Raw genomic sequence first — 27562 nt, forward strand, 5'->3', positions numbered from 1 at the left:
TGGCAGCTTTGTGCTTCACAACTGTTTTAGTAGGGGAATGATCTGAAGGAATAAAACATATCACATTAAAGAGTTTAACCTGGACATGATCAATATACCCAATTCAAAAAATGGCACATTCTTTAGAATAAAAGAATTGCACATTCTTTAGAATAAAAGAGGGGTGACTGCTTTACTTTTGCAGACTTTATCTGAGATCTTTGTGAAATAAGGATTACTAAACATATTCACCTGTCTCTACTCTTCTTTTCAATGAAGAAATTATTTCAGTTATGGACAACTTTTGGCACTTGACAACCTATTATACACAAGGTTCAAAACAGCCTAAGATAATTAAAATACAGCTTAAGTTCTCAGTCATCAAGCATTTTATATGATCTTGGCTTCGCTGTAACACATAGGCTCAGAAAATCCAGAAAACATGCCTTCCTTGCAGTCTCCAAAATTTCAGGGAAAATAGGGTAAAATATGCTCTTAAAGTTGGTATTGTACAAAATGCACATTTTATGAGATTGTATTAAAATATAATACTTACAATTTCAAGCTATCACATATACTTTATTTACAGACATAAGTGGCCCAAATATATATGTCTTTTCTCAATATTTATTTACTACTTACTAACCCAAAATTCCAACTGACTTTAATGATTAGCTCAAAGGGAGTATTACATGAGAAAAAACAGATTAATGATTTCAGGAATTGACTCATTGCATATTTGTTTGTGTATTTAAGAAAATATGTATATTATTATTGTATTTACAAGTGACATCTGAGAAAGTGAAATTCTAAAATGAAAAACTTTATTTTAATTACAATTGTGGGCATTAAAAATTAAAGAGATAAAAGATTAAATCATGCTGTTTTGTTTATATGTTGTATTTGTTAATTATACGTCAGGATAATTGCAATAATTTTTATTCTTTCACTGTTCTAATACATATTAGAAATATAACACAAAAAATGGTTGATTGGAGTTTCTGGCTGTTGTAAGAAATAATTATGCTATTTATTTTACCAGAGTTTGGGGAAAACAAACATGCATATGAAATAATGGTTTAAATGTCTACTATCTGTCTTTTTGGATTAACCGTTATATATTTTTACTGTTTTATTCCTCGCATTAGCTTTCTGAAGCCATGTCCACATCTACAGTACTTTTGAAATAAAAAGAAACAATGCCACACAGTGGATTTCTTCAATATTTACAGTTGTCTTGTGACCAGAATAAAATGATTCAATGTCACTGTATATAAATATCTCAACTTAAGCAACTCTCTATAGAATTAAATAAAGTTTAATGTAGGCTTTGTAAGAAATATAAATTACCATCTTAACCCTAAAGAACAAATTAATGCTGCAAGACCTCTTTTATTTTGCTGTGTATTAACTTGTCAGCATGTTATGCCAGTTGAATTTTAAAACATATTTGTCAGGGAACTATGGCAAAGGCTACTATTTTGGTACAGAAATGTTTAGTAAATTTCAGAACATAGATTCAGAAAAAACACGCACAATATAAGTCATGGGGGTGGGGAGAGGGCATGGAATTGGAAATAGAGCCCATCTGACACTCATCACACAATGGCAGGTCCTTTGTGTGATGAGTGTGAGAAGGCATGATTTGGTTACTCATAGGGCCACGGATAAAGACTCCTCATGGTGTTCCACTTCTAGAATCCAGTATTCCTTGATGCTCTTCGCACTGAAGTTTTAAAATATGAGGTTTATTTGTTTGCTTGGTTGGACCTTTCTTTAAATGTTTCATGCTTAGAAGAAAGGTCAGGCCCTAAGTTTATTTGAAAACAGGTAAGTACACAAATAAAAAAGCAAAAGAAATATATTCAATTATGTAATAAAAATAAATAATATGAAAATGTAGTTTCAAATGGTTTGAATTTAGGAAATGGAATAAAGTTTTATAATTATAGAGATTGATTATTTTTTCCTTCCCAAAAATTTTAAACTTATGGCCAAACTAAAGGATGCATTCCCCTCTGGATGCATACAAGTAATTCCCACTTATATTTCTGGGAGTTGTGTATGTGCATCAGGGGAATGGATGCTTAAGGCTCCATATCATAAGGGATTTATTCAGTCATGAGGCTGAGTATCCTGGTTTATTGTCTGAAAAATAAAATTAAAACAATACCATGCAGATGTCTTTAAAATTCAGTGATGAATCAGGGTAAGTGCACTGATTTTATTGATAGTTTTGATTGGCAGCTACTGTTGCACAAGAAAACAACTACATAAACAGATCAATTCCTTTGCCATAAGGAAATATAAGCTCTGTAAGAGCACATTTACATTAATGAAAAATTAATCAAATACTAGATCAGAACAGTTACAAACTAAACAAAAAGGAGCTTCAAGGAAATCATTCTCAGTTTTCCATCACTGAGAACATATTGCAGAAAAAATAAAATGATCAGATGGAAAAAATAAAACAAAGAGCATATTCAACTGATCAGAAATCAAACAGTACATATTTATACCAAATTTGCAGTCCCAAAAGGTTTATCTAAATATATATGAATATTTATGTGTGTTTATACCACAAGGACCTCCTACCTTAGCTAAAAACAATGCGAAGTGTCTACCATAATTCCTATCTACACTATTGAAAGCGCTGTGTTTGACACTTTTTAAATGCACTTTTAAATACACTTTTAAAACCTTTTGAGACTCAGGGCCAGCTTCTCAACTGGTATAACTCTGTTGACTTCAATGTACCTACAATGATTTATACAAGGTAAGGATCTGGCCTGTGGTCACTATCCATGGGCAATTTTCCCAGTAATTTTATCCTTTCTTCTCTGCCTCATCTAAACCCTCCTATCTATCTCTCCTTTCTGATCAGAGGGGGAAGGAAAGGGATGTCTCATGAACCTACCAGGGAATAATCTCTTGCTATTCAAAGCATTGTCTTTTCCAGATGCTACTGAGTGTAGCTCCTTTGGTCTTGATGCCAGTGTTTACATTAGATAGAAAAAGTACCCAGGTTCAGCAGTGGGACGGCTGAATGAAGGAGGCAGACGGTTAATCTTGTAGGAAGTAAGCTATTTGTTTGCCGATGATAATTTGGGTGATCTGTCTGAGCAATTCATGAATTCTGATTGATATTATGAAGTTACTAAGAAGTTGACATTATGAAATTGCTGTATCATATCATGTCTCTAAGTATATGTCTGCACTTTGAGATGAAGTTATAAATTCCAGCTCGAGAAGACATACTCGCACTAGCTCTGATTGGCAAGTACACCAAAAGTTGGGTATAACTGCAGTGGCCAGAAGTGATGGGAGGTGCTATTTGCCTAAACTATATACCCTTCAAAGACTGAGGTACACATTCAAGGAGGCTATCCCCTTCTGCTGTTCACACCACAGTGACTATCCTCCATTTTGAGTGTGCTAGCTCGTCAGAAATAACATAGGTATGTCTCTCTGATTTTGAATTTATACCTCCAGCTCAAAGCACACACATACCCTTGATCTGTATAACTACCGTGGCTAACAAGCCTGAAAGCACATGTCTGCCAGATCAGGGATAATATTCAATGGTTAGGCACTATCAGTACCTAAATAAGTCTTGCCTGGGAACAACAACAACAACAAAAGACTAACTGCATCTTAAGGGAAACTAATTCCCTCTTCCCCCTGCAGCAGGTTGGCATTGGGAGAATGGAAAATCCCCAAAAGCAGGACAAAGACAGGACAAAGCAGCAGGTTATAAAAGGACTCACAGGGCTAAACAGGGGAAAGGGACAGAAAGCAAAGGCCACAGAAGGTGAGCTGAGAAAAGAAAGTTCCACGTTTCAGAATACAAGCCATCTGTGGGAACAGAAGAACTTTGCATGGCCCAAAGAACTCTGACCCCAGTCCAAAGAATTCTTTGGGGTGGTGAGGAAACTGAGGCAGGGAAATGCAGTTAGTATTTTTTTTCTAAATAGATCTGTGTATTTCTTGTGCTATTACAAAACAATGCTGCATTCATGTCCTGTGCAAAGTCTGTGTTTGTTATATGCTACACCTACCACGTAGCCCCTTCAAGAGGTAAACCAGAATGCTCCCCCCTTTAGCTGGAGTTGTGTGTTTAAGATATGGGGGTATCTTGAAAGTTACCGCTGGTCCTGGGGTTATCATCAGTGGGACTGGGATTACAGGGTCCATGTCCCTTAGAGCCCCGTCATTAGTGGATCATCAAGGAACACAGAATGAGGGAAGCAACTTACCTATGTGGGCAAAGCAGAGCACAAGATTTAATAAAGTTCCACTTGGTCAAGTTAATTTGCATTCAGCTTCACTATTTGCTAAGGAAACACTAGGGGCCTAAGGCAGCTGGGCTGTGTGATTCCCTTTCCATAAAGAGATAACAGACTGAGAGTCAATGCCTATGAAATGTGCCAAACAGGCCAAGGGAGGAAACAGGGCTACAGCCTTCTGAGACCCAGGAAAACTTAAAACACAAATGGGGGTTCAGTGTCTGGATCCCCTCACAGCAATCTGGAGAGCTGCCAGCAGTGGGAGCCTGACCAGACTGGGGAAACTGCACACCTCAAAATCCATGGCTTCTTTTTCCTATCAGAGGAAAACTGGGAAGAAATAGTAGGAGGGATGGCTGCAAAGCAGTTCCTGACAGTTCAGGAAGAATGGGGCTAAAGGTCCCTGTTCAAAACAGTGGACTCCTTTATTTCAAAGTGGGTACTACCAAGCTAGGGATATCAGGAGGGGGAGGATGTTACTGGAGGGAAGGTGGTGAGAATCCTACAAACCCCAGGTAGCTGAATGGTCAAAAGCCTGAGCAGTCAGCAGCAAGCACTAGCCCATATGTGCATCCCCTTACTGTTTATAGCACTAGCAAAGTGTGTTTGGCTCTGCTTCCTTTTTTGGTTGCTCCTTGAAATAAGGGCAGAAATGTTCCTCTTATTAAGCTGAAAAGATAACCTCTGTGTAAGTTTTACTTATTTTGTGCTTTCTGTATCGCTGTATAATAAATGTTGTAATAAAGAATGCTTAAGGTTAGAAAAAAGAACTGTTCTATGTAAAAATGGCAATTTCTTATCGTGCAGACCTGCTTGCTGCACAAATTCACAGTCACACCGGCTTTCTATACTCCTGCTGGTTCTGCAGAGACAATACAGCCTTAGGAGAAAGAAAATTATTCTTTATGACTGTATGTCAACAGAATAGTTAACTAAGCTCCGGTTGCAGAATCCCTACCTTGAGTTGTACTATGGTGTACATCTGAAAAAATACCAAAGGTTAAATCCTAATGCCACTACAGTCAATAAGAGTTATGCCATTGTGATTTCAATGAAGCCAGGATTTCAGCCTCTCATCACTGCTATAATACATCTCAGTTGTATCAGTTATTGGTGAGCGAGCACAGCTTGACTTTCAGATCACAGAGTTTTGTAGCATTGGTGATTAGGGGTACAAACAAAAACATACAATTACCCACTACCACCAAAACATTTTTCACTTGTAACTGAACACAACTGATCTGGAGTCACTGGCAGACTATAAAACTGAACCTCACTATGCCATGTTCACAGAGTCATTTTTAAAAGTAAATTTGCACTTTATAAGCTTTTAGGCTACATTATTCTTAAAAGTGCACAGCTTGAGTACAGCCTGTGTCTATTGTATCTTGGAGGCACATAACCCCAAAAGGTGTCATTCATTAAGGTGTTGATCTAAGCAAAGCAGTGAAGGAGACCTGCATAGATTATATCACTTAGTAATACCCTAAACTCACACTCTGATTTTTCTCTCATTTACACTGGGGTATCTCCACTGAATTCAAGGGAATGACTTGTTATTTACAATGGTGGATAGAATTAGTTCTATTTGAGAGATGGTCTCTCTGTAAACACAACCTCCCATGACAGTTACTCCAATAGTACAATGAAACTGTAAGCTGCAGAGGAGGCTATAAAAAAAACTAAGACAAAGACAGAAGCAAAGAAATTACTACTAACATTGCCGCATTCAGAGCTAAATGAAAAAAAGAATCAACCTCCTTTCTCAAGCTTCCCCTCAATATTACCCTCACTCACACTTCATATTAAAACACAGACATAATCCTCATACTGTTTCTTGTCGGTGCATTCTTAAGACTATGTGGTTAAACTGTGGGTGATATATTTCTCACTGATTTTTGAGGATGAATTAGCTTATTCCTAGCTAACCTAAGGGGAGCTGATGTCCTTGCTAATAGTTGGTGCTCCCAGTAACAAGTGTCCACCATGGACTGCCATATTTGCATTTGCCTATGCAGAGGTCGGAAGGCACTGGGCCTGGGCCTTGCTGTTCACAGAATGAGAGCAATTTCTCACATGGAGTGGGGTACCCAAAGACTGGACGCTTACACCTTGCATGAGGAATAGGTTGAGGGGGTATTTAAGCAGCTTGGGCCTAATCTTATTATTATGCTTATACAGGGGGAGGCAGGGGCGCCCAGAGGATTCCGGGGGCCTGGGGCCATCGGCGGCAGGCGGCTCTGGTGGACCTCCCGCAGGCGTGCCTGCAGAGGGTCCGCTGGTCCCGCGGCTCTGGTGGAGCATCCGCAGGCACGCCTGCGAGAGGTCTATTGGAACAGCGGGACCGGCAAGCGGCAGGACGCCCCCCCAAGCAGCAAAATGTCTAGAGCCACCCTCGTTCGGCGGCGGGGGGGGGGGGGGGGCTTTCCCATTCTCGGACCCGCCGCCGAACTGCCCCGACGACCCGCGGTGGGGGCTCCCTGCCAGCAAATTACTGCCGAAGCGGGACCCGCCGCCGAACTGCAGCCCGCTCTTTGGCGGTAATTCGGTGGCAGGGGGCCCCTGCCACGGGTCTTCGGGGCACTTCGGCAGTGGGTCCCAGAACGGAAGGGCCCCCCGCTGCCCAATTACTGCCAAAGACCGGGTTGCACTTCAGCGGCAGGTCCCGCTTTGGCGGTAATTCGCTGGCAGAGAGTCCTTCCGTCCTGGAGCGGAAGGACCCCCCCGCTGGCAAAGACCAGGAGCGGAAGAAGCTCCGGGGCCTGGCCCCGCTAGAGTTTTCCAGGCCCCCCGCAGCGAGTGAAAGACCCCGCTCCAGGGTCCCCGAAAAACTCGTGGGGGCCCATGCTGAGCACAGGGCCTGGGGCAAATTGCCCCTCCTGCCCCCCCCTTGGGCGGCCCTGGGGGGAGGTTGCCTCCCCTTAGGTATTTGGTTATGCTACTTGTTGCTAATATAGGAACCAGCCTGGCTCAATATCAGTGGGTATTTGTTCAGGGAGTTGCCTGGGTTCTTTGGTTAGAAGTTAATAAAGTTGTAGTCTTTGCTTTATCATATTTGCATGTCTGAATCTCTCACTTCCCATGTTTGGCTTAATTTAACTCTAACTACATAATAATATACAATAGTGTTGAGAATAGGCTCTTATTATGCAACATCTCTGCTTTCTGAGAACATTTATAACCTCTGGCTTATGACTTCTTAAAGTATATATCAGGGTGGCCAATCTGTGGCTCCGGAGCCATAAGCGGCTCTTCAGAAGTTAATATGCAGCTCCTTGTATAGGCACCAACTCCGGGGCTGAAGCTATAGGTGCCAACTTTCCAATGTGCTGGGGAGTACTCACTGCTCAACCCTTGGCTCTGCCACAGGCCCTGCCCCCACTCCACCCCTTCCTGTCCCCTCCACTGACCTTGCTCCTTTCCCCTCCCCGTCAGAGCTTCCTGCATGCCACGAAACAGCTAATCAGGAGATGGAGGGAGGGAGGGGGAGGCACTGATTGGCAGGGCTGCCGGTGGGTGGGAGACACTGGGAGTGGGGGTCAGGGAGCTGACAGGGGGCTGCTGATGTATTATTTTGGCTCTTTGGCAACGTACATTGGTAAATTCTGGCTCCTTCTCAGGATCAGCTTGGCCACCCCGGTATATATTATTAAAGCACCAGAAAACTTTTAACAGATCTACAATTTAAATGCACTGGGAAGACTTTTTAGACTCAATGGAAATTTAGAAATTATTTAGTACATGGATTATTGACACAATAAACCATAATGGCTACTTCTCAGCTGCTGCATTCTATCATTCGCCATATACAAACTGGCTGTTGCATTCCATCATGTACCATACATAAACTAGCACAAAACCAACATAATTAAAACCATCATAAAGGTTTTACTGAGGCGGAAAAATAACATAACTGATGTCTTTAAAAATGAAAGCAGTGTTTGTTTATAAGTGTCTATAGATGTGTCTGAAAATCCTAACTTATTTTTGCACTTTTATATTGTAAATGTTGCAGAATTTTTTTCTACATTTTATTGAACCCAGTAAACAATAAATAATAATAATAGTAATAATAATAAGAATAATAATAAATCTCCCCAAATGTTTCACAGCTGACCTCTAAGATCAGAAAAGGGTTCAAGGGTACAGATATATGGAAATAAATAAAATAACCTTCTCTTTAGCAGGAACAACATTGCTAGCATAATATATGCAAAAAAAGATCCAATCAAAGTGAAAAATAGATACTAAGAACATAACACAGCATTCACAATAGCTGATAGACCTCTCACAGATCAATCAAAGTTACATGGCAGCATATTTACTCTAGCAAAAGTTACTAAAACATAATAACATTTATAATACCTAAAAGTTTGCTAGGCACTTTACAGAAGAAAGACACACTCATTGTCTGAAAAAGGCTTGTAATCTAGGTTTAAGATAATTGATGGTGACAAACAATAGGGAAAGCATTATATAAAAACCCTAAAGATTTTTGGCCTTGATCCAGCAAAGCAATTAAGCACACAAGTAATCCCATTAATGTCACAGGAATTACTCGTGCTTAAAGCTATGCACATGATACGTGCTTTGTTGGAATGGGGGCATAGTAGTGACCATTATTCTAAATCCAACAGAATTTAACAGAGAATAGTATCCATTCCCAAAACATTTTTGGATCATTCTATAGTGTTGGTCCAGAAGATCAGGAATAGGAGTACATTCCACTCTTATGAGAAATGTAAAAAAGGAAACATGGAGACTAGCATTATTGGTTGAGGGAGGAGAAGGGGTGTGATTTGATGAAACAACATTAAGTGAATATAGAAAGGCAAATTTATGTAGGGTCTTGAGGTGAGTAGAAAAAGTTAAAATTTGATGAAATACAGAAAGGAAGCCAGTGAAAAGATTTGAAAATGAATTGTATGTCATAGTTACATCATGAATCTAGGAAGACAAAATAATCACTATGTGCTAAAGTTAAAAAAGCAAATTTTATCCAAGACAGGAAGAAATACTAACCCAACCATGCTGCCAAAAACCAAGCATCATGAAGAAGACCCATCCACAAGGCAAAAATACAAGATACTATAGTAGCTAATTTATTCTTTTATTAAAGATGGGGGAGGAGAGTGCAGCTGACATATAAAGAATCAGCTGACATATAAAGGAGCAAATTCTGTTGCACAACTTTCACCAGAAAAATCAGTAACAGGACAAAGTCCTCTTTTATTTACAATCAGGAAGGTCTCAAAATGAAACCCTAAGTAAGATAGCACTATGCACTAATACAATCATAGAAATACAACTGTTTCTTTGTCCCATCTGGAAACAACACTTAACATAGTTAGAAATGATATATTCAGTTTTGACACCATCTTTGGGCTATCTAAAGATAGAAAAAGACTCATAAGTAGTTATTATTGGTTTTGTATTTCTCCAACAATTAATATAATGCCCTGTTAAAAAAAGCTTATTATCTTACCATCTATTCCACTGTGTAACGTAAGCCTCTTTTATCATTTCACCTTTTTTGTAATGATACTGAACCAGATGCCAATAACAAGGAATGAAAAATGTAGACATGTGTAAAGAAAATAAAAGTCAAAATATTTTAATAATATATTCCTTTTGTATTAGTCAACCATGTTAAAAGTAAGCCAGAAGGCTCAGAATAACCTTAAGCATAACAGATAAGAATGAACTCAACAAAGAGTGTGTACAGTTGTCCATTGGAATTTTATAAAATATCAAACCTGTTTAAAAGGTACATAACGAAATTACCCACAAAGAATATAAGATGGGACACAGCTATCTCAAGTGGTAGATGTGCTGTGTTTGATAATGTCTATTCGGGCTTCTGTTGCCCATAACACCAATGCATCTTACATGAGAACTATAATAGTGTTTGTAGCCATCGGTGCACTACAATATTTATCACAATTGCAGATGTTTCACACCAATGAATTAACAGGATTTTCTGGATGGGGGCCATGAAGAAAAATATGCACGTATGAATAGGGAAAAGGCATTTAGGGTTATTCATCTGTTTTTCCATAATCTTGTTAAGTATAAATACAGTACTTAAAAATGTGAGCCGAGTTTCCAGAACTATTAATCTGAAACACCATATGACTATACTGAGAGACAACATGCTGAAAGTTTTATTGTAGATTCTTTATTTATTTCTACTTTATGAAAAAATGCTTTGTGAACACTGGAATTCTACTGGTTTTAAACGTGATTGTTTTTTAAAGATATAATTCCACAGGTATCACTTTATGTCTGTAGCATCCTATATCAAGTTTGGTAATCTAGGTTTAAAAAAAAAAATCAAACAACAGACAGTCTTACTTTTGTACTCCAGGTGAAAACCAGCTGCTGCCACACTAATATCAGAGTGAAAGTGCAGGTAAAGTTGATTGGAGGTGCTGTTCAACAAGGCTGGCACAGTAGTACCTGCAACAAACAAGACCATTTCATTGTGGTATGTAGTACATTATAATATGGTAACTTATTAAAAGAAATTCCTGCTGTTTTACATAAATATAAACATGACCTTATTCTCTCCTCACTATGTGTCATATCGTGCCCCAGATTTTTACAAAAGCTCCAGGAAAAGTCTGATGACATGACAGGACAGTAGGGAGTTATGCAAGTGCAGCCAGAGCTAAATCTCACTACATTTACTCACATGTACAATCTCATTGACTTTAAAAGCATTATCCACATACATAAAGTAAAGGATTTGGCTCTGAAATGAAGCTCCAATGTCACCCGTTCTTCTTGCCTGTACATAAGAACTAAGAGTTCAGAATGGAAGCTGAGAATCTGGGGGGAAGGAGACACCCATCCCATTATTCTGAGATACTAATTTTCTCTGTTTGTGTTCTCTTTAACTCCCACTTCACAGTCATTCTGCAGCACACATCTATCTCCAAAAGATATAGAATGTTATCACAATGGCCTGTGAACATCAATGGTGATTGTGCAAAATGATTATTTTCTCTCTTTCTGAGATCAAAAAGAGTTATTTTTGTTTTACCTTTGAATTTTCATTTCAAGATCCTCCATGTCAGGCAATCTTCAGAGTGTAGTGTTCCCTGTCTCCATGGCAACATGGGGTAGACCTGATCTAAAGTATATCATAAGAATGGCCATACTGGGTCAGCCCAATGGTCCATCTAAGCCAGTATCCTGTCTCTGACAATAGCTAGTGATAGATGTTTCAGAGGGAATGAAAAGAACAGGTCAGTTATTGAATGGTTCATCCTCTGTCATTCAGTCCTAGCTTGTGATGGATAGAGGTTTAGGAGCACCTGGAGCAAGAGGTTGTGTCCCTGACAAGCTTGCCTAGTAGCTGTTGATGGACTCGAAAAACTTATCTAATTCTTTTTTTAACCCACTGATACTTTTGACTTTCACAACATCCCATGGCAATGAGTTCCACAGGTTGTGTTGTTTGAAGAAGTACCACTTTATGTTTGTTTTAAGCCTGCTGCCTATTCATTTCATGAAGTGATGCCTAGTTCTTGTGGTATGTGATGGGGTAAATAACACTTCCCTATTGTTTTTCTCTGGGCTATTCAGGATTTTATACACCTCTATCATATCCTGTGTAGGTATCTCACTCCTAAAGACAATAGTCCCCGAAGTTTTAATTTATCTTTTTTAATGTAAGCTCTTCCAATTTTGTTGCTCTTTTCTGTACCTTTTCCAATTCTATTATATCTTTTTTGAGAAGGAGCTAGCAAAACTGCATGCAGTATTCAAAGTGTGGACGTGCCATGGATTTATATAGTGTTGTTATGGTATTTTCTGTCTTATTGTCGATCCCTTTCCTAATGATTCCTAACATTCTGTTCAATTTTTTGACTTCCACTGTACATTAAGCAGATGTTTTTACAGAACTATCCATGACTCCAAGATCTCTTTCTTCAGAGATAACAGCTAATTATCCCATCGTTTTGAATATGTAGAAAGGACTATGTTTTCCAATGTGCATTACTTTGCACATATTAACATTGAATTTCATCTGCCATTTTTCACCCAGTTTAATGAGATCACTTTGTAACTCTTCGCAGTCTGCTTTGGATTGCTGGTTGTTTTGTGTTTGTGTGTGTGCATGCCCACAATGTGCTCTCAGTTGAGCACAGACCTGCACAATAAGAGACTTCAGCTAAGATTCTCAGAGCTGAGGCTGTGTCTTGGTGGGAATATACACTTAGCTAGTATGATTATACCATTTACTAAGGAAGCCTCAGTAGACTTAACCTTAGGGATATTAATGAAGACCTTTTAGTCCATAGGTACAAGTAAGTCATTTGAGGGAATCTCTATTCTGCCTTAATCCCACTATCACAAACCAAGAGATGAAAAATTACACAGCTTTTCTTCAATTTTGCAAGGTTTCTTGTTGTTTCATTATTTATTTTCACAAATAGCTGTAAATAGAGTTGGTTGGGAATTTTTTGACAATGTTTTTTAATTGAAAAATGCTAATTTATCAAAAATGAAACTTCATGAGAATGAGTCAGTTTCGACAAATCTCTCAACTCATTTTTTTTAAAATAATTAAATTGTCAAGATGCCCTTAGGGTGACTAGAAATCCCGATAAAATCGGGACTGTCCCGATACGTAATTGTTTCTCCCGTATCCCGACCGATGTATGGTCAGAATGCCATTTCTCCTGATATTTTGCTTCGGCGACGGCACTCTAGTTTTTTTTGGTTTTTTTTTTGCTTCGACGGCAGCACTCCTGCATTATTTTCTTTTGCTTCAGCGATACCCCTCCCTCTCCCATGTGTCCCTACATATTGTAAACTAAACATTCTGATCTTCTGGTTCAAGAATTGTGATAACTAGATTAAAAATAAATAATTTTAAAATGGTTAAAATCTAAACAAAACACTTCAATTGACCTAAACTTTTTTTAAAAAAAATATTTTTATTCATGAAATTTTTCAAGATTTCCATTTTTTGTTCCAGTTCAGGATAGGATTTGTTTTATTTAAAAAAAAATCTTGAAGATTTTTCCAGGAAGGGAAAACAGTTTATTTCCCTAGCCCTACCTGTGAAGTAAGATCCCCATTCGTGCTTAATCCTGACAAGATTAGGTAAGAGTCTAAGGGATTTTGCTCAAAGACCCAGCTTGAGAGATTTCTCCTTCTTTTCAGTAAAAGCAGCAAAGGGTCCTGTGGCACCTGATGCATCCGATGAAGTGGGTATTCACCCACAAAAGCTCATGCTCCAAAACGTCTGTTAGTCTATAAAGTGCCACAGGACTCTTTGCAGCCCTTTACAGATCCAGACTAACATGGACTCCCCTGTATAGTTCTTTTTAGTGGATCTAGAACCCCTTCATAAAAAGTTTAAAGATTTTAGTTGTGCTTCTTTAACAGCTGGTTGTGAGCAGTACTTTCACCACCTGTCGTCCAGGTTAATAATTTATTCAGCTAATCAGTCAACCACTGAGTTAGTTAAATATTGCAAATAATAATAATAGTAATAACAATATAAAATTCATTAAAAACATGCAATATTCACTGAATAAAGCATAATCACGCAAGTATTATTTGTCAGACAGTCATAACAATCAAACTCAAATTTTTAACACTTTGTTTGAGACATTCCATTCAGTAGACTTGATTAAATCTATACAACATAGTGTAATACTATCAACACACACACACACACACACAAAATATTTGTCTGAACTAACAATGACATTGTTAAACTGGCAAAAGTCATTGCCTGTTTTATAAAACGTCTGCTTTGTCTAACATCTCAAAATTTTCTTTTTTTTCTGAACTTTCCAGCTGATGGGCTATTCTGCTGTTTGCATTTCATCTCTATATTAAAAGAGCAAACATTTAAAAGGTTGAGAGCCAAACACTTGAAAAAACAAACTGTGGTTAACAGTTCACTTTCCAGTTTAATATGTACACCCTAACTCACCTCACTCATCTGAAACAACTTCTAAAAAAAAGACATTCCCTTTTGCTTACATTAATTGAAGAGTTTCTTTCAATCCCCAAAATTAAAGTTCTGAGTATATATATGTTTGCATATGATAAGCTTGCTGCTAATCTCAAAATAAAGTAGTGTATTTTGCTGATTTTTGTAAAGATAACAGAGTGCCAGTTTCATCCCCTCTATGTGAAGAAATAATATCACATGACTGGAATGCTGCTGTGGATGGGTATAGTTTGCTAGGAAGATAGACAGGGAAAAAAGGAAGGAGGTGTTGCCTTATATATATTAAAAAATGTCAGTGCATCTCTGGACTGAGGTGGAGAGTAGACATAGGAAGACGGAAATGTGTTGAGAGTCTCTGGGTTTAGGATAATAGGGGTAAAAAACAGAGGGCTGAGTCGTGCTAGGAGTCATACTACAGGTCACCTTCACAGGTGCGAAAACGAGGTGGTGAGGCTTTTTTTTTAAAAAACTAACAAATCATCAGCCAAAGATTATAGTGTGGATGGGGACTTAACTAATCGATATTGTTGGGAAAAATAACACGCGCGAGGGCACCAGACTACTATCCAATAGTTCCTGGACTGCATTAAGCAGACAACTATTTTAATCAGAAGGTTGAAAAAAGCACTAGGGGGGAAGCTGTTCTACGCACTCTGATTTTCACAAATGAGGGAGAATTGATATACGAGAATTTGAAACGTAGAAGGATTGGGTGAAGTGATCCGAAATCATAGAGTTCTGCAAATTCTACGAACGGTCAAGAAGGGAAGTAACAGGCAGAAATAGAGACCATCCCGATTGTCAGGAAAAGCAGATTTTGGGTAAGCTCAAGGAGCTGACAGTAACGGTCCCATGGCGAACTAACAAAAACGGAGAGGGACAAACAACTGAGAAGCAGAGTTCGGAGTTTTAACAAAAGGGAAACCATTGTAAGGGCCCAAAAGCAGCTTCCTATGGGTAGAAGAAAGATAGAAAATAAGTGGCAAAGACCAACCTTGGCTAACCACAAGATCTTTCAAGACAATACTACAAAATAAAAGGGTCGCATAAAAAAAAATGGAAACTAGGCTCAGAATTGCAAAGGAATGAAATAGGCAAATAAACACGGGAATGCAATGGAAAGCAAATTAAGAAAGGAAAAGCACAAAAAGTGAAATGCCTCAACAAGCTACTGCGAATAAAGAGGAAACAGAAGAACATTATTTATATCCATAACATTATGAAAGCAAGAAAACAGCACAAGGAAGACCAAAGGACAGGTAGGCCACTGCTCAGTGAGGAGGGAGAAACAGTAACCGGAAACGTTGAATGGCAGGAGTAATGACTTCTTGTTTCGGTCTTCACTGAGAAAGTCTGAAGGAATGTCTAACATAGTGAAGCTATGGGAGGTGGTAGGTTTAGAAGATAAAATAAAGAGAGAATTAAAATCATTAGAGAAAGTTAGATGACGGCAAGTCACCAGGGCCTGAACGAAATGCATCCCTAAATACTCAAAAGGAAGTTAAGAGGAGGTACTCTGAACTCTAGCTATTATCTTTGGAAAGTCAATGGGAGACGGGAGAGATTACACAGAAGACTGTGGAAAGGGCAAATATAGTGCCCATCTATAAAAAGGGAAAATAAAAACAACCCAGGAAACTACCAGACCGCAAGTTAGTTAACTGTCTGGCACAGGGAAGATAATGGAGCAAGTAATAAAGAAATCATCTGCAAATATTGGAAGGTGGTAAGGTGATAAGGGAATAGCCAGCATGGTATTGTAAAGAAGCAAACATGCCAAACCTAATTGATAGCTTTCTTTGATAGGATAACGAGGTCTTGTGGATAAGGGAGAAGCGGTGATGTAGTAACCTAGACTTATGTAAGGCATTTGATACGGTCTCGCATTGATACCTTATCGATTAAACTAGGCAAATACAATTTCCGATGGGGCTAAACTATAAGGTGGGTGCATAACTGGCTGAATCACCGACCAAGAGAGTAAGTTATTAATGGCTCCCAATCTGCTGGGAAAGGTGTCGTTATAAACAAGTGGGGTTCCGCAGGGGTCTGTTTTGGGAACCGGCTTCTGTTTCAATATCTTCATCAATGAATTTAAAAGTTGCACAGAAAGTACGCTAATTAATTAGTTTACGGAGATACCAAACTGGAGGGATTGCAACTGCTTTGGAGACAGGGTCAAAACATTCAAAATGATTAGACAATTGGATGAAATGGTCTGAGGTAACTGATGAATGTTCAACTAAAACAAATGCAAGACTCCCTTGGAAAGGAACAAATCATGTCACACAACAGTAAGGGGAGAGAACTGTCTAGGAAGGAGTATGGCAGAAAGAGATCTAGGGGTCATATGTGGACCACAAGCTAAATATGAGTCAACAGTGTGATACTGTTGCAAAAAAAGCATGTGATTCTGGATGGCATTAACACAGGTGTGTTGTAAACAAGACACAAGAATGTCATTCTTCCGCTCTACTCTGCGCTCGGTTAGGCTCAACTGGAGTATTGTGGTCCAGTTCTGGTCAATGCATTTCAGAAAGATGTGAAGAAATTGAAGAGGGCCAGAGAAGAGCAACAAGAATGATTAAGGTCTTGAGAACACATGACCAACGAAGGAAGGCTGAAAGAACTGGGTTATTTAAGTTTGGAAAAAGAAGACTGAGAGGGGACATGATAGCAGTTTTTAGGTATCTAAAAGGGTGTGCATAGGAGTGAGGGAGAAAACTTGTTCACCTTAGCCTCTAATGATAAGAAAAGAAGCAATGGGCTTAAACGCATGCAGCAAGGGAGATTTAGGTTGGACATTAAGGAAAAGTTCCTAACTGTCAGGGTAGTTAAACACTGGAATAAATTGCGTAGGGAGGTTGTGGAATCTCCATCTCTGGAGATATTTAAGAGTAGGTTAGAGAAATGTCTATCAGGGATGGTCTAGATAGTATTTGGTCCTGCCATGAGGGCAGGGGACTGGACTCGATGACCTCTCGAGGTCCCTTCCAGTCCTAGAGTCTATGAATTTATGAATAAGTGAGCCAAAAGAGTACTAAAACTCAACTAATATTAACTACAAACCAATATGTGGTTTCTCAATTCTCCTAAATGCCTCAGGTTAGTATAACCTGAGAATTTAGGTTTCAAAAGAACTAGTTTTCCCACCAGGGCATCAATTGCCAGCACTCACTGGAAGCAGGGAGGTGAGTAGGCTCAGTTGCTGTCTCTTTCTTTCTTCCCAAACTCACACAGGAGAATTGTTGCAGGGATCCTTATAGCTGGTTCTTCCTCTCCGACATGGGGACCCCTCCATACAGACTAGTAATGATAGCAGCAGGTCTCTTACAGAAACATCTTAATGAAAGTCTCCATTTTCTCCCTCACAAAAGACCGTAGAAACACCAACTGGAAGATGTACGTTCACAAAACTTCTTTCAGTTTTGTTACCTTGCTACTGTCATCCTCCTCTAAAGTAACATCCCCAGACCAAGGAAACTCGTTACTCTAGGTTAAGCAAAAACTTCTAATCCATGCATCAGAGGAGAGAAAGCTGAGATGACAAGTGGACCCTGATGGCTCTAGACAGTTTTGACTTCCAGACATAATAGATAGTCCAAGATGAAAGGAATAGAAAATCTTATCAGGCCTACTCTCTGTTTAGCTGTCCAGCTACAAAATCTTTTCCAATTCACTGAGTCAATTTTATTGGTTAAAGGTGTCCTGCATTCCAACTGGATATTTTAAACTTTCAGTCTATTCCTCCCAGAAAGACAAAAGCTAGACAGTTAGCCTGAGATGCTTCACAAAGGATTGGAGAATCTCACCTCAAACCTGATGAAAGTGATCCATGTAGACTGGGAGGCAGGACATATAGAGACCTATAAACAACTGAACACAAGCTGGGGCAATCAACAGCATCTTGGGTGAAGCCTTGTCAGATTTTTCAAATAACCTTCTGTTGCAATAGACTTAGAGACAATGCATAGAGAAACTCTTAATTTCAATTCATGATGAAAGAGACTGTCAGTGGTGCTAGGTCCTCCTGTTTAATAATGGAGCAGAATCAGAGAAAGTTGCTGGTTTCCTCAGAGGCAAAAAGATTTAGCCTAGGCTGATTCCACCTACAGATAATATAGGAATGAGGCCTCGAGGAACCAGTTGTGTTGTTGACTGTGAGAAATGTCAAGGAGTCTGTCTTTTGTTGCCTCTGTTCTCTGTCAGATGAAGAGCCATTGGATTGAACCGATGACAGGTTCAAGTAAGATAACTTCCTGACATATCTAGCTATTTGTATCTATCCCCTCCTGGGCAATTGTGTCAAATGCATCCAACAATCCAAAATAATTCCCTCACATGCTGCAAGTAAATACATAAGATTGCTCTCAAAGGGAAAACTGAAAGAACACGGGTCTACTGATGTGACTCAAATAAGACTCGTGACATTAAATGTAGTGTTTTGCTAAAAAAAACAGCATCAGAAAAAACAGATTTGAAAGTATCCTGAAAGTATTGCTTTCTCTGCATATACTGCTACTGATGATGATAAAAAGGAAGGAGGAGGAGACTGGGACTATTGAATTAATAGTAGGTTCCAAAAATCTCTGACAAGTGCCTCCGAAACCTGAAGGTACAGATATTGTTCTATCCATCAGACTCTGATACTACTAAAGATCTGACTGCTGTAGTTTCTGAGCTTTTCAAGATATGGATCTGTTTTACCATTAAACAGATCAGAAGCTTCAAAGGAAGGTCTTGACTACAACTGTGGTATGACAGAGAGATTAAAAGATTTCAGTCAGGCATGATGGCACAGAGTCACAGCCATCCATACTACCCTAGCAAATTCATCCTGTTAATCATAGGATGCCCTCAAAAATACCTGGTTTTCAGTCAGACTTTTTAGCTACATTTGTTTGTATTTCCATCAGCTGGGCTAGAGAACTAATAACTTCTCTGCATCAGATAATTACAGTGGAATAAAATTGTCTATCTTTTAATCTCATCACAGGTATTTATATCGTACCATTTGCTAGCTGTGATTAGGATGAACTAAGATTGATTGAAGCCATTTGTCTCTTTTATAACCTCAGGTCCAAACAACCTTGACTCATAAGGAGGCACCTACGTGTATATGGTAACACTGTTTCACTAAGTGGTTCAAATTTTAGAATTGGTGCATATTGTCTTACAAGTGGGAAATTGCAAAGGCAGTTGTCAAGTCAGAAGGATAAACTACTTTCTCTTGAGAAAGAATATTATTAAACATTAATATGTGTCTACAGAAGTTAAACAAACTCCAGATCTAAATTACAAAAACCATAGTACCAAATTCAAGGCATTACCACCAACCTAATACCATAATTGGTAATATCATAATTGAAAACAACAATTCTCACAATGTGTACTGTGTTTTCCAAAAATGCATCACTTTGGATCAGTAACAAATTCCTTCTATCAATTATTAATTTGGAGTAATCCAAACAGGAGTTTCAGCTACAATCAAGACTCCAGACATTGCCACAGGTTTTACATTCAACCATAGAAATAATATTCTGCTGCGATATGAACAAAGTTAATTTTCTTTTGTCTTCTTTTAGGTGATTCACAGTGGAATATTGAGGAACTCACTTTTTCATTCAGATTTCCCTTCATGATTTACCTAGGACACGTGATATTTTTGAATATCCTAAACTGAACAGAGTATTATTCAAGAAGTAGCAGCCCAGGTATGTCAAGCTCATATTTTTTTTTTTGGAGAGGGACAATTTTCAGTTTTGATTATGGTCTAGTGGCCTGGGTATAAACATAAAAGTTAATACAGTTCTCAGTACCCAGTAAATCTTCCACTGATGTCAATGGGAAATTTGCACAAAGATCAAAGTAGAAAACAGCTTTGAAAGAGTAACTAAATGTTTAGTTTTTTATCATCATTATTTGGTCAATACCCTATGGTCACATTCACTATCACTTTGAAGGACAATATGCACTCCTTCAGGAGCGCTGCATTTCTGCCCTTTATTTCTCTTCCTTCCCCATCCTCCTTTCTCTGTCACTCTCTATTCCTTTTCCTTGTGTTTCCTTCTCTTCACTTTCTCTATGCAACATATCATCATTAGAGTTTCAACTCAACCCTCCACCGAAGTTATTTAGGGATGAAAGAGTCCAGACCTCTGAGTCATTATTTCAGGCTGTCTGGAGGTTTGAGAAAATAAGAGAAAATATAACAATTACAGTGTTAAAAGCTCTAAAGAGTTACCCAAAATAGCCTTTCCAAATATTAATAATAATTAACATTTGAAATACATTTCAACTCTGAAAAGCGACTAACTAAAATAACACAATAGCAGAGTCTCCCATAATCCAGCATTCAACCCTAACCTTAACTCAGTTTCCTTACTCTTCCATTATCAAATAATCACCACAGCTGGTGCGCTGGAATTACACTCTTTCCCCACAGTCTGGATGATTAACGTAAATGAATATGTTATCATAGAACATCAGGGTTGGAAGGGAACTCAGGAGATCATCTAGTCCAACCCACTGCTCACAGCAGGACCCATCCCCAATTAAATTATTCAACAGATTTTTGTCCTATATCCCTAAATGGCCCCATCAAGGATTGAAACTCACAATCCTGGGCTTAGCAGGCCAATGCTCAAACTACTGAGCTATCCCACCCCACAAAATTCTTATATTCCAGCCATCTTCTTCATGGTCAACAGTCCTTTGTAAGGGCTTTTGCTCCTGCCCACACAAAGGTAGATTCAGTGAAAACTTTCCCTCTGGCTGGCACTGATCCTCAGTGCCTTCTGGATCCCTTGCAGGAGCCTTTTACTTCCTTCAGCCCTTGTGTGGGAGCTAAGGAGGGTCTGTGCTCCTCTTTGATGAGGCATGCTTTCAGCTTTTGAGGCAGTCTTGCTGCCCATCTCCTCTGCACAGAAGCTAAAGAGCATCTCTTTGCTGTATGAAATCTCTCCCTGAACTCTCTTAGCTCACTGAACCCAGGTTGTTCTTTATGTCCTAAAAGGCCAGCTTCTGAATAACAAGTTACCCTACTATGTCATCCCGGGACTTACTCTCTTGACTTGGAGACAGAAGCTCACCATGTTGATCCTGGCTGAGTCTCAAACCCCTTAAAAGACCAGCTCACTCCATGACAGACAACTACCTATACCAGATTTCCTTGCCTTTTTGTATTCAGAGTAATTTATATTGATTTTACAAACAAAAGTGATTTTTGTGTGTGTTTGACTTTTGTGAGCCCTGAGGATCCAACATGGCTCTAAGAGACTGAGTTGGACGGGATCATCAGCAGTACTGTGTATGAAATTCTACTCAGTTACATATGTACAATTGGACAAGTGTTACTGAAGGAATGACTGGATGACAGTTGAGTTGTATCTGGTTTGCAATACAGTACATAGAGCACAATCTGAAGACGATAGGGCTGCACAGTAGTTATTGAGAACATAATTATGTCTGCAGAACATTTAGTTTTCATGACGCTACACAAGGGAGAAGGAACTTAGCTTTACCATAAGGTCCCAGGATGAGTTTGCAATAGCAGATTCCATTCCACTCTGAAACGTTTTTACTTGGGTCTTCTCTACACAGGAAAGTTTTTTCAATATAAGATAAGAATTTAAACTGATATAGCTATACTGGTATAAGCTCCCATATGGACATACTCAATCCAATATAAGTGTCTTTTTTCAGTTTAATTTATGTTGTTTGGGAATGGTTTAAGCTAAAGTGAAAATCCCACTTCTATACTGGAATAAGAATGTCTATATGGGGAGTAGAACTAAACATGCATAATAATATTGGCATAACTGGTAAAACTTTGTTATGTAGATAACCTTTTGTAAAGTAAGAACATTTAACATATCAGTTACTGAGAGACAATAAACATAAAATTCTACCAATATCAATTTCACAGTATACTGCATTTTCAGGCAGAACTGAGATCCAGAAGCTAAATTTACATTTTTTCATAAAAATAAGTTTCTACCCCTTGTGGCCAGAACAAAACCTTCCAAATGTAAACCAACGGAGGAAGGGATAGCTCAGTGGTTTGAGCATTGGCCTGCTAAACCCAAGGTTGTAAGTTCAATCCCTGAGGGAGCAGCTTAGGGATCTGAGGCAAAAATCAGTACTTGGTCCTGCTAGTGAAGGCAGGGGGCTAGACTTGATGACCTTTCAAGGTCCCTTCCAGTTCTAGGTGATTGGTACATCTCTAATTATTTACAACCAATACAGTGACCAAGAGTATGTCTATGATGGAGATGGAAGATGTAATTTCCAGCTTGAATAGATAATCTGTGATTCTATGAATCTGCACTGGCTCTGGTTGTGATAGCATTCTAAAAACAGAAGTGTAGCTGCAGCAACTGAGTGTCAGGATGGGCTAGCTTCCCTGAATATGCACCTACTGTCTTCGCTGGGTATGTATTCATGGCAGCTAGCCCCTGTGTCACCACAGCTACACTTTGGCCTGGTCTACACTAGGGGGGGGAGTCAATGAAAAATACATGAATAGCGTAGCTAAAGTCGAAGTATCTTATTTCAACTTTCCTCCCATCCTCATGGCACAGGATCGACGGCCGCGGCTCCCCCTGTTGACTCCACTACCGTCGCTTGCTCTAGTGGAGTTTCAGAGTCGACAGGAGCGCGTTCGGGGATCGATATATCGCGTCTGGATGAGACGAGATATATTGATCCCCGATAAACCGATCGCTACCCGCCGATCCGGCGGGTAGTGTAGACATACCCTTGTGTGTTTAGTGCGTTACCTTGATCAGAGATAGTTCAGGCATATCTGCTCAAACTGGGAATTATATCCCCAGCTCAAAGTGGAGCCATATACATTTAGTCTGAGCACGACTTGGAAAAATAGCTGTGTGAAGGGTTAACACCTTGATTTATCTCAGTAAGGTCTAACTTTAAATGTAATGATCACAACTAAATTTTCAATATTGTTAACTCTTTCACTCCCAATCATTATAGCTGTGCTTACCCCACAATACCAAACTACTTCCCAAACCTTGTAAATTTCAAAAGCCTCAATTGTTTCTATTTAGTTGCTAAAATCACGAGCTCTCTTTCTGATTTTTACAATATAGTTAAGAGCTTTCAGTATAATATTTTGCAGTGAAATGAAAATTAAACAATCGGGGCAGCATCAAATACTTTGTATTAATATCAAATTAAATAATATAGAGGATAATACTGAATTAATCATATTATTCATTTTTCTTATTTAACACAATCTAAACCTTAATTTTAAAACATATGAAGCTACCACAAAATGCCCCACAACAGAGATTAATCTTGCTGCAGAATAGACACGTCCAGGATATAATTCATCAATCCATCCTATGTAAGGTGTTTGCTCATGTTGGTGGCACTACAACACATTCTTCCAATAAGAAACACTACTTTATGAATGGGGAATAATGCCAGAGGTGTCTAATATGCTCATGAAACAACAAATGACATGGTTTGTAACATTTCCAGTTCATCATTTTTTTTTCTGTTCTCTAAAGGTCTAGTGAGTTTACATGAATACTGAATAATTTTGTCTCCTCCCTAAAAGAGTGAGTCTAAAAAGGGAGAGTTTAAGCTTGCATTTCCAAAGCAACTTGTATCAGCAGTGGAAGCCCACTTAACATCAGGGCAACATATTTATATTGGGAGCTGGCATAAATGGGGAAGATTTTCAAAGGCACAAATGGTAGTTAGACACTTTGAAAATCTCCCTAGGTGTAAGTACATTGACAAAATTATATCATTTCAAATTTCTCACTTGAGAATGGATAGTAGTTTAAAGAAAACATGGAAGCTTTTCACATACATATTCTGGTCACCATAAAAAGGTTGCAGAGAATCCTGTGGCACCTTATAGACTAACAGAGGTTTTGGAGCATGAGCTTTCGTGGGTGAATACCCACTTCGTCGGATGGTCGTAGTGGAAAAATTCCGATCATGCCAGGGCAGGTTGTATATTATATTGCTATGTCAAGACAAATTGCTAGGGAGGATAAATGAGGTAGTTCCCAATAGGCGCAGGGCATTGAGGCTCTGTATCTAGCAGTCTAGGTATTATTAAGAATAACCCGGTAACAGTGGATCACTTGTCGTGAGGAGAGGGGATAAATGAATACTCTTTCTGTAATGTTGCAAACCATTCACAGTCTTTCGTATCAATCTGAGCTGACCGGTTGTCAAGGATTTGCAGATGACCTGTAGCCTCAGCGTTTCCTTTCTATGAAGTCTAGTCTGAAGTTTTTTGTGCTTGCGTCTGGATGGCCACCTATTAAGCGTCTGCTATAGTGTGTGGCCACAGGAGGTGTTGAAGTGCTCTTCCTTACAGTTTTTGTATATTGCCATTCCTAATATCTGATTTGTGTCCATGTTCATCCTTTTCCGTACCGAGACCTGTTCCCAGTTTTGAGCCTGAGTTAAATGTAACCATAGGCACGAGGGCCATTTGCTGGCATATTGGATCTTGGCATATATTATATTGTGGATTTAGCAAGCGAGTGAATGAAGACCGGGCTTTTTTGGATGGTGCGGCTTATCTGCTTAGGGTCCTGTGATGGTGTCCCAACCAAGAACAATGATACAGTTCTGTTTTGGTGATATTGCGAAAGCCTCTACCTTTCGCAGTCTTCGACTCAATAAGAATACCTTCATGACAACACTCACTGAAACAGTGGTATGCACTGCATACGACAAGTGGTACCCTCCCACCAGCAGCACAAGAAAGAAGAACCTCCACATGCGGAGGTCCTACCTGGAGTGGGTCGATGATATGGGGGACAGTCTGCGAACTTCACATTGGAATGCTCTCGGCCGCGGAAGAATGTTGCAAACAAGACAGCAAAATTTGTGGAAGGAACAAAACAAAAAAACCTATACCATTGCTTGCCACTCATAATCTGCTAAGTTCTCGATGCGTGCAGGACACGCCCAATGCCATCCACACGCGTCTCAGAAACCCCACCTGACCGATCATCAAATGCGGCCTGGATATCCCAATAGAAACGGAGCTGCTGTCGTCATTCAATAGAGACAGTCTCTGATCTTACCAAAGGTGAGCCGCCAGACAATCTCTAGTCCCAATACCCAAATTCTAATAGGGCCACTTCCCTCCAGATCTCACTGAGGAATTACACTAAGAAACTACCACCATTGCTACCTCAGGACACTCCTACCACTAACACCGAACAAATAACATACCCTCAGAGCCCCGACCAGGGTGTATTCTATTCTACTACCAAAGATCCCAACCCAAACAAATCCTGGATGCCCCATCATCTCAGGAGACATATGGCCATTTCCCTACCACTGATAGAAGGGACTGTCTGGATACGGTGGACTCATCTACTCAGAACCGGATACCGCACCAGACACTCCCAATTGACGTTATTGCTCCGCACCAACCCCCACTGATTTCTTAGAGGAATCACTTACAAATGCATGGTCAGCCCTTCCAGAAAAACCGCATCCTAGCCACCATTGAAAGGTTTGTAGACGGCTCTCTACACACAAAACATCCCACACACAGATGGAATACCATGCTGTCAGGACAACTATCCCATATATATCTGTCTACTGAGAGAGCTGTGTCTGAGCTCTGTGCCTTTACTCACACACAACTATTTCAAATTTGACATGAACAGAGGTATGCATATCTCACACTCCATGTGCACTGCTCATTAGGGCTCACACCGCATGGCCCCACAATATGGCCTAATATGGTTATGGCCGGACCTGGCAAACAAACACTTCCTCAAGCTCTCGATTCCACTCATGCCCCTTCCTCTTACCTACTGGCTACATTAGATGACCAATTCTTCATCATCTGGGACCCATGGAAGGAAGACTTCTGAAAAAAAAGATTTCCACCACGAATTCAACAGCTATTTGCCATCCCCACCATCAACCTCTAAACCTGCGGCCCAACTCTACATCTGAGGTTCGGAAGTCCACTTTTTCTACAAGATACCCACACATATAATTGCTCACCGTGTCACAAATACAAACTGTTGTTATTATGGTTCACATGATTTTAATCTATCCTACCCACTGTATCAAGAGAAACCGCGTAGCCAGTATGCCGCTTTGATGCTCCTACCTTCTATTTGCCTCTTCTATGCTTTCTCATCCCGGGCACATCACGTATGCGACCATTCTTACAGTACCTCAACTTGCCGTAATCAAATATTCATGCAGTCGTATGCTCTAATACACCCTCGGATGTGTACTATCATCTGAGATCAACACTCTTACCCCAAATCCCTCACATCCAAGCCATTTAATTTTCGTCAAATCAAACTTACTAATTACTCCTCACGATGTGATCCATTTAATGGGACGGGTGATAAATCTAGGTAGTAAACTCATCAGCAGCCAGTCCGTTTCTTTCTTATCTCAAAGAGGTCTCTATTCGCTGAGGCCTGCAATACAACCGCTATCGTGGTTTAAGAAATCTTACCAAGCAGGACTCAAATCTATGGCCACTCTACATATCCAGGCGCGCTCTTAGCTATATCCCCTCACATAAATTGCATCTTTGGCATCATCTGAGTGAGAAATCGTTACAATACGCACAATGTCCTTGCATAAGACATTCATGCTACCTATCAGACTTTCGGATTGTCAAGAGCCTGTTGAACTAGTTTGAAGCTGAGAAGGAGCTCCAGCGTGTTTTGCCCGCGTGCAGCGGCTCAATGGGCAAAGTCGCCTCGTCGCTACACACGAGACACGCTGCGTAGCCCCGTCACGACTACTGCGGTTGTAGGCACGGTCTAAATTCTTCAATCCCATCTAGTCAAAGTCGTCACTGATCAAAGCCCACCGACACTCAGTGGATTATTGCACAGACCTATTAAGATCTACATATCGAGCTATTTCTTTCGAGGATATACTTATGCAGACCATCTCTTATAATTGATCATTAAACACAATACACCATATTTGCCACCAACCTCGCTAGTGAATTTTACCTCGAGACTCTTGCCCAATAAGTATCCTACACCAGCTGATCCATCACTCAAGCGATACTAACACCCTGACTACAGCATGATCAAGCCAGCAGACAACGAATCACTCGCGCCTATTCATGATTATTTTGCATTCATTCAACATCCTGCAAAGAATCCGACCCGCATCTCAGCACAATCTCATACGTCGTCAATGAACACCATTGTAAAAAATTATAGCTGTTGTCAACGCCGCTCTCATGCCCGCGTTTATCATCTATCGCTCCATACTCCTCCTCGCATCTCAACGAGACCAAACTTGCTTATAGACTCAGTCAATACAA

At 39.6% G+C, this 27562-nt stretch overlaps 1 protein-coding gene across 1 annotated transcript in view; it reads right to left on the reverse strand.

Moving 5' to 3' along the window:
• Positions 1-27562, reverse strand: part of CSMD1 (CUB and Sushi multiple domains 1) — a 2093217-nt gene that overhangs the window by 315061 nt on the left and 1750594 nt on the right. The window contains exon 37 of the mRNA XM_075063712.1: positions 10620-10724. Coding sequence (XP_074919813.1) covers positions 10620-10724 — 105 coding nt within the window. The remainder of the gene's footprint in view (positions 1-10619; positions 10725-27562) is intronic.

The sequence above is a fragment of the Chelonoidis abingdonii genome, chromosome 3 (genome assembly GCF_003597395.2).
Source record: "Chelonoidis abingdonii isolate Lonesome George chromosome 3, CheloAbing_2.0, whole genome shotgun sequence".
NCBI lineage: Eukaryota > Metazoa > Chordata > Testudines > Testudinidae > Chelonoidis > Chelonoidis abingdonii.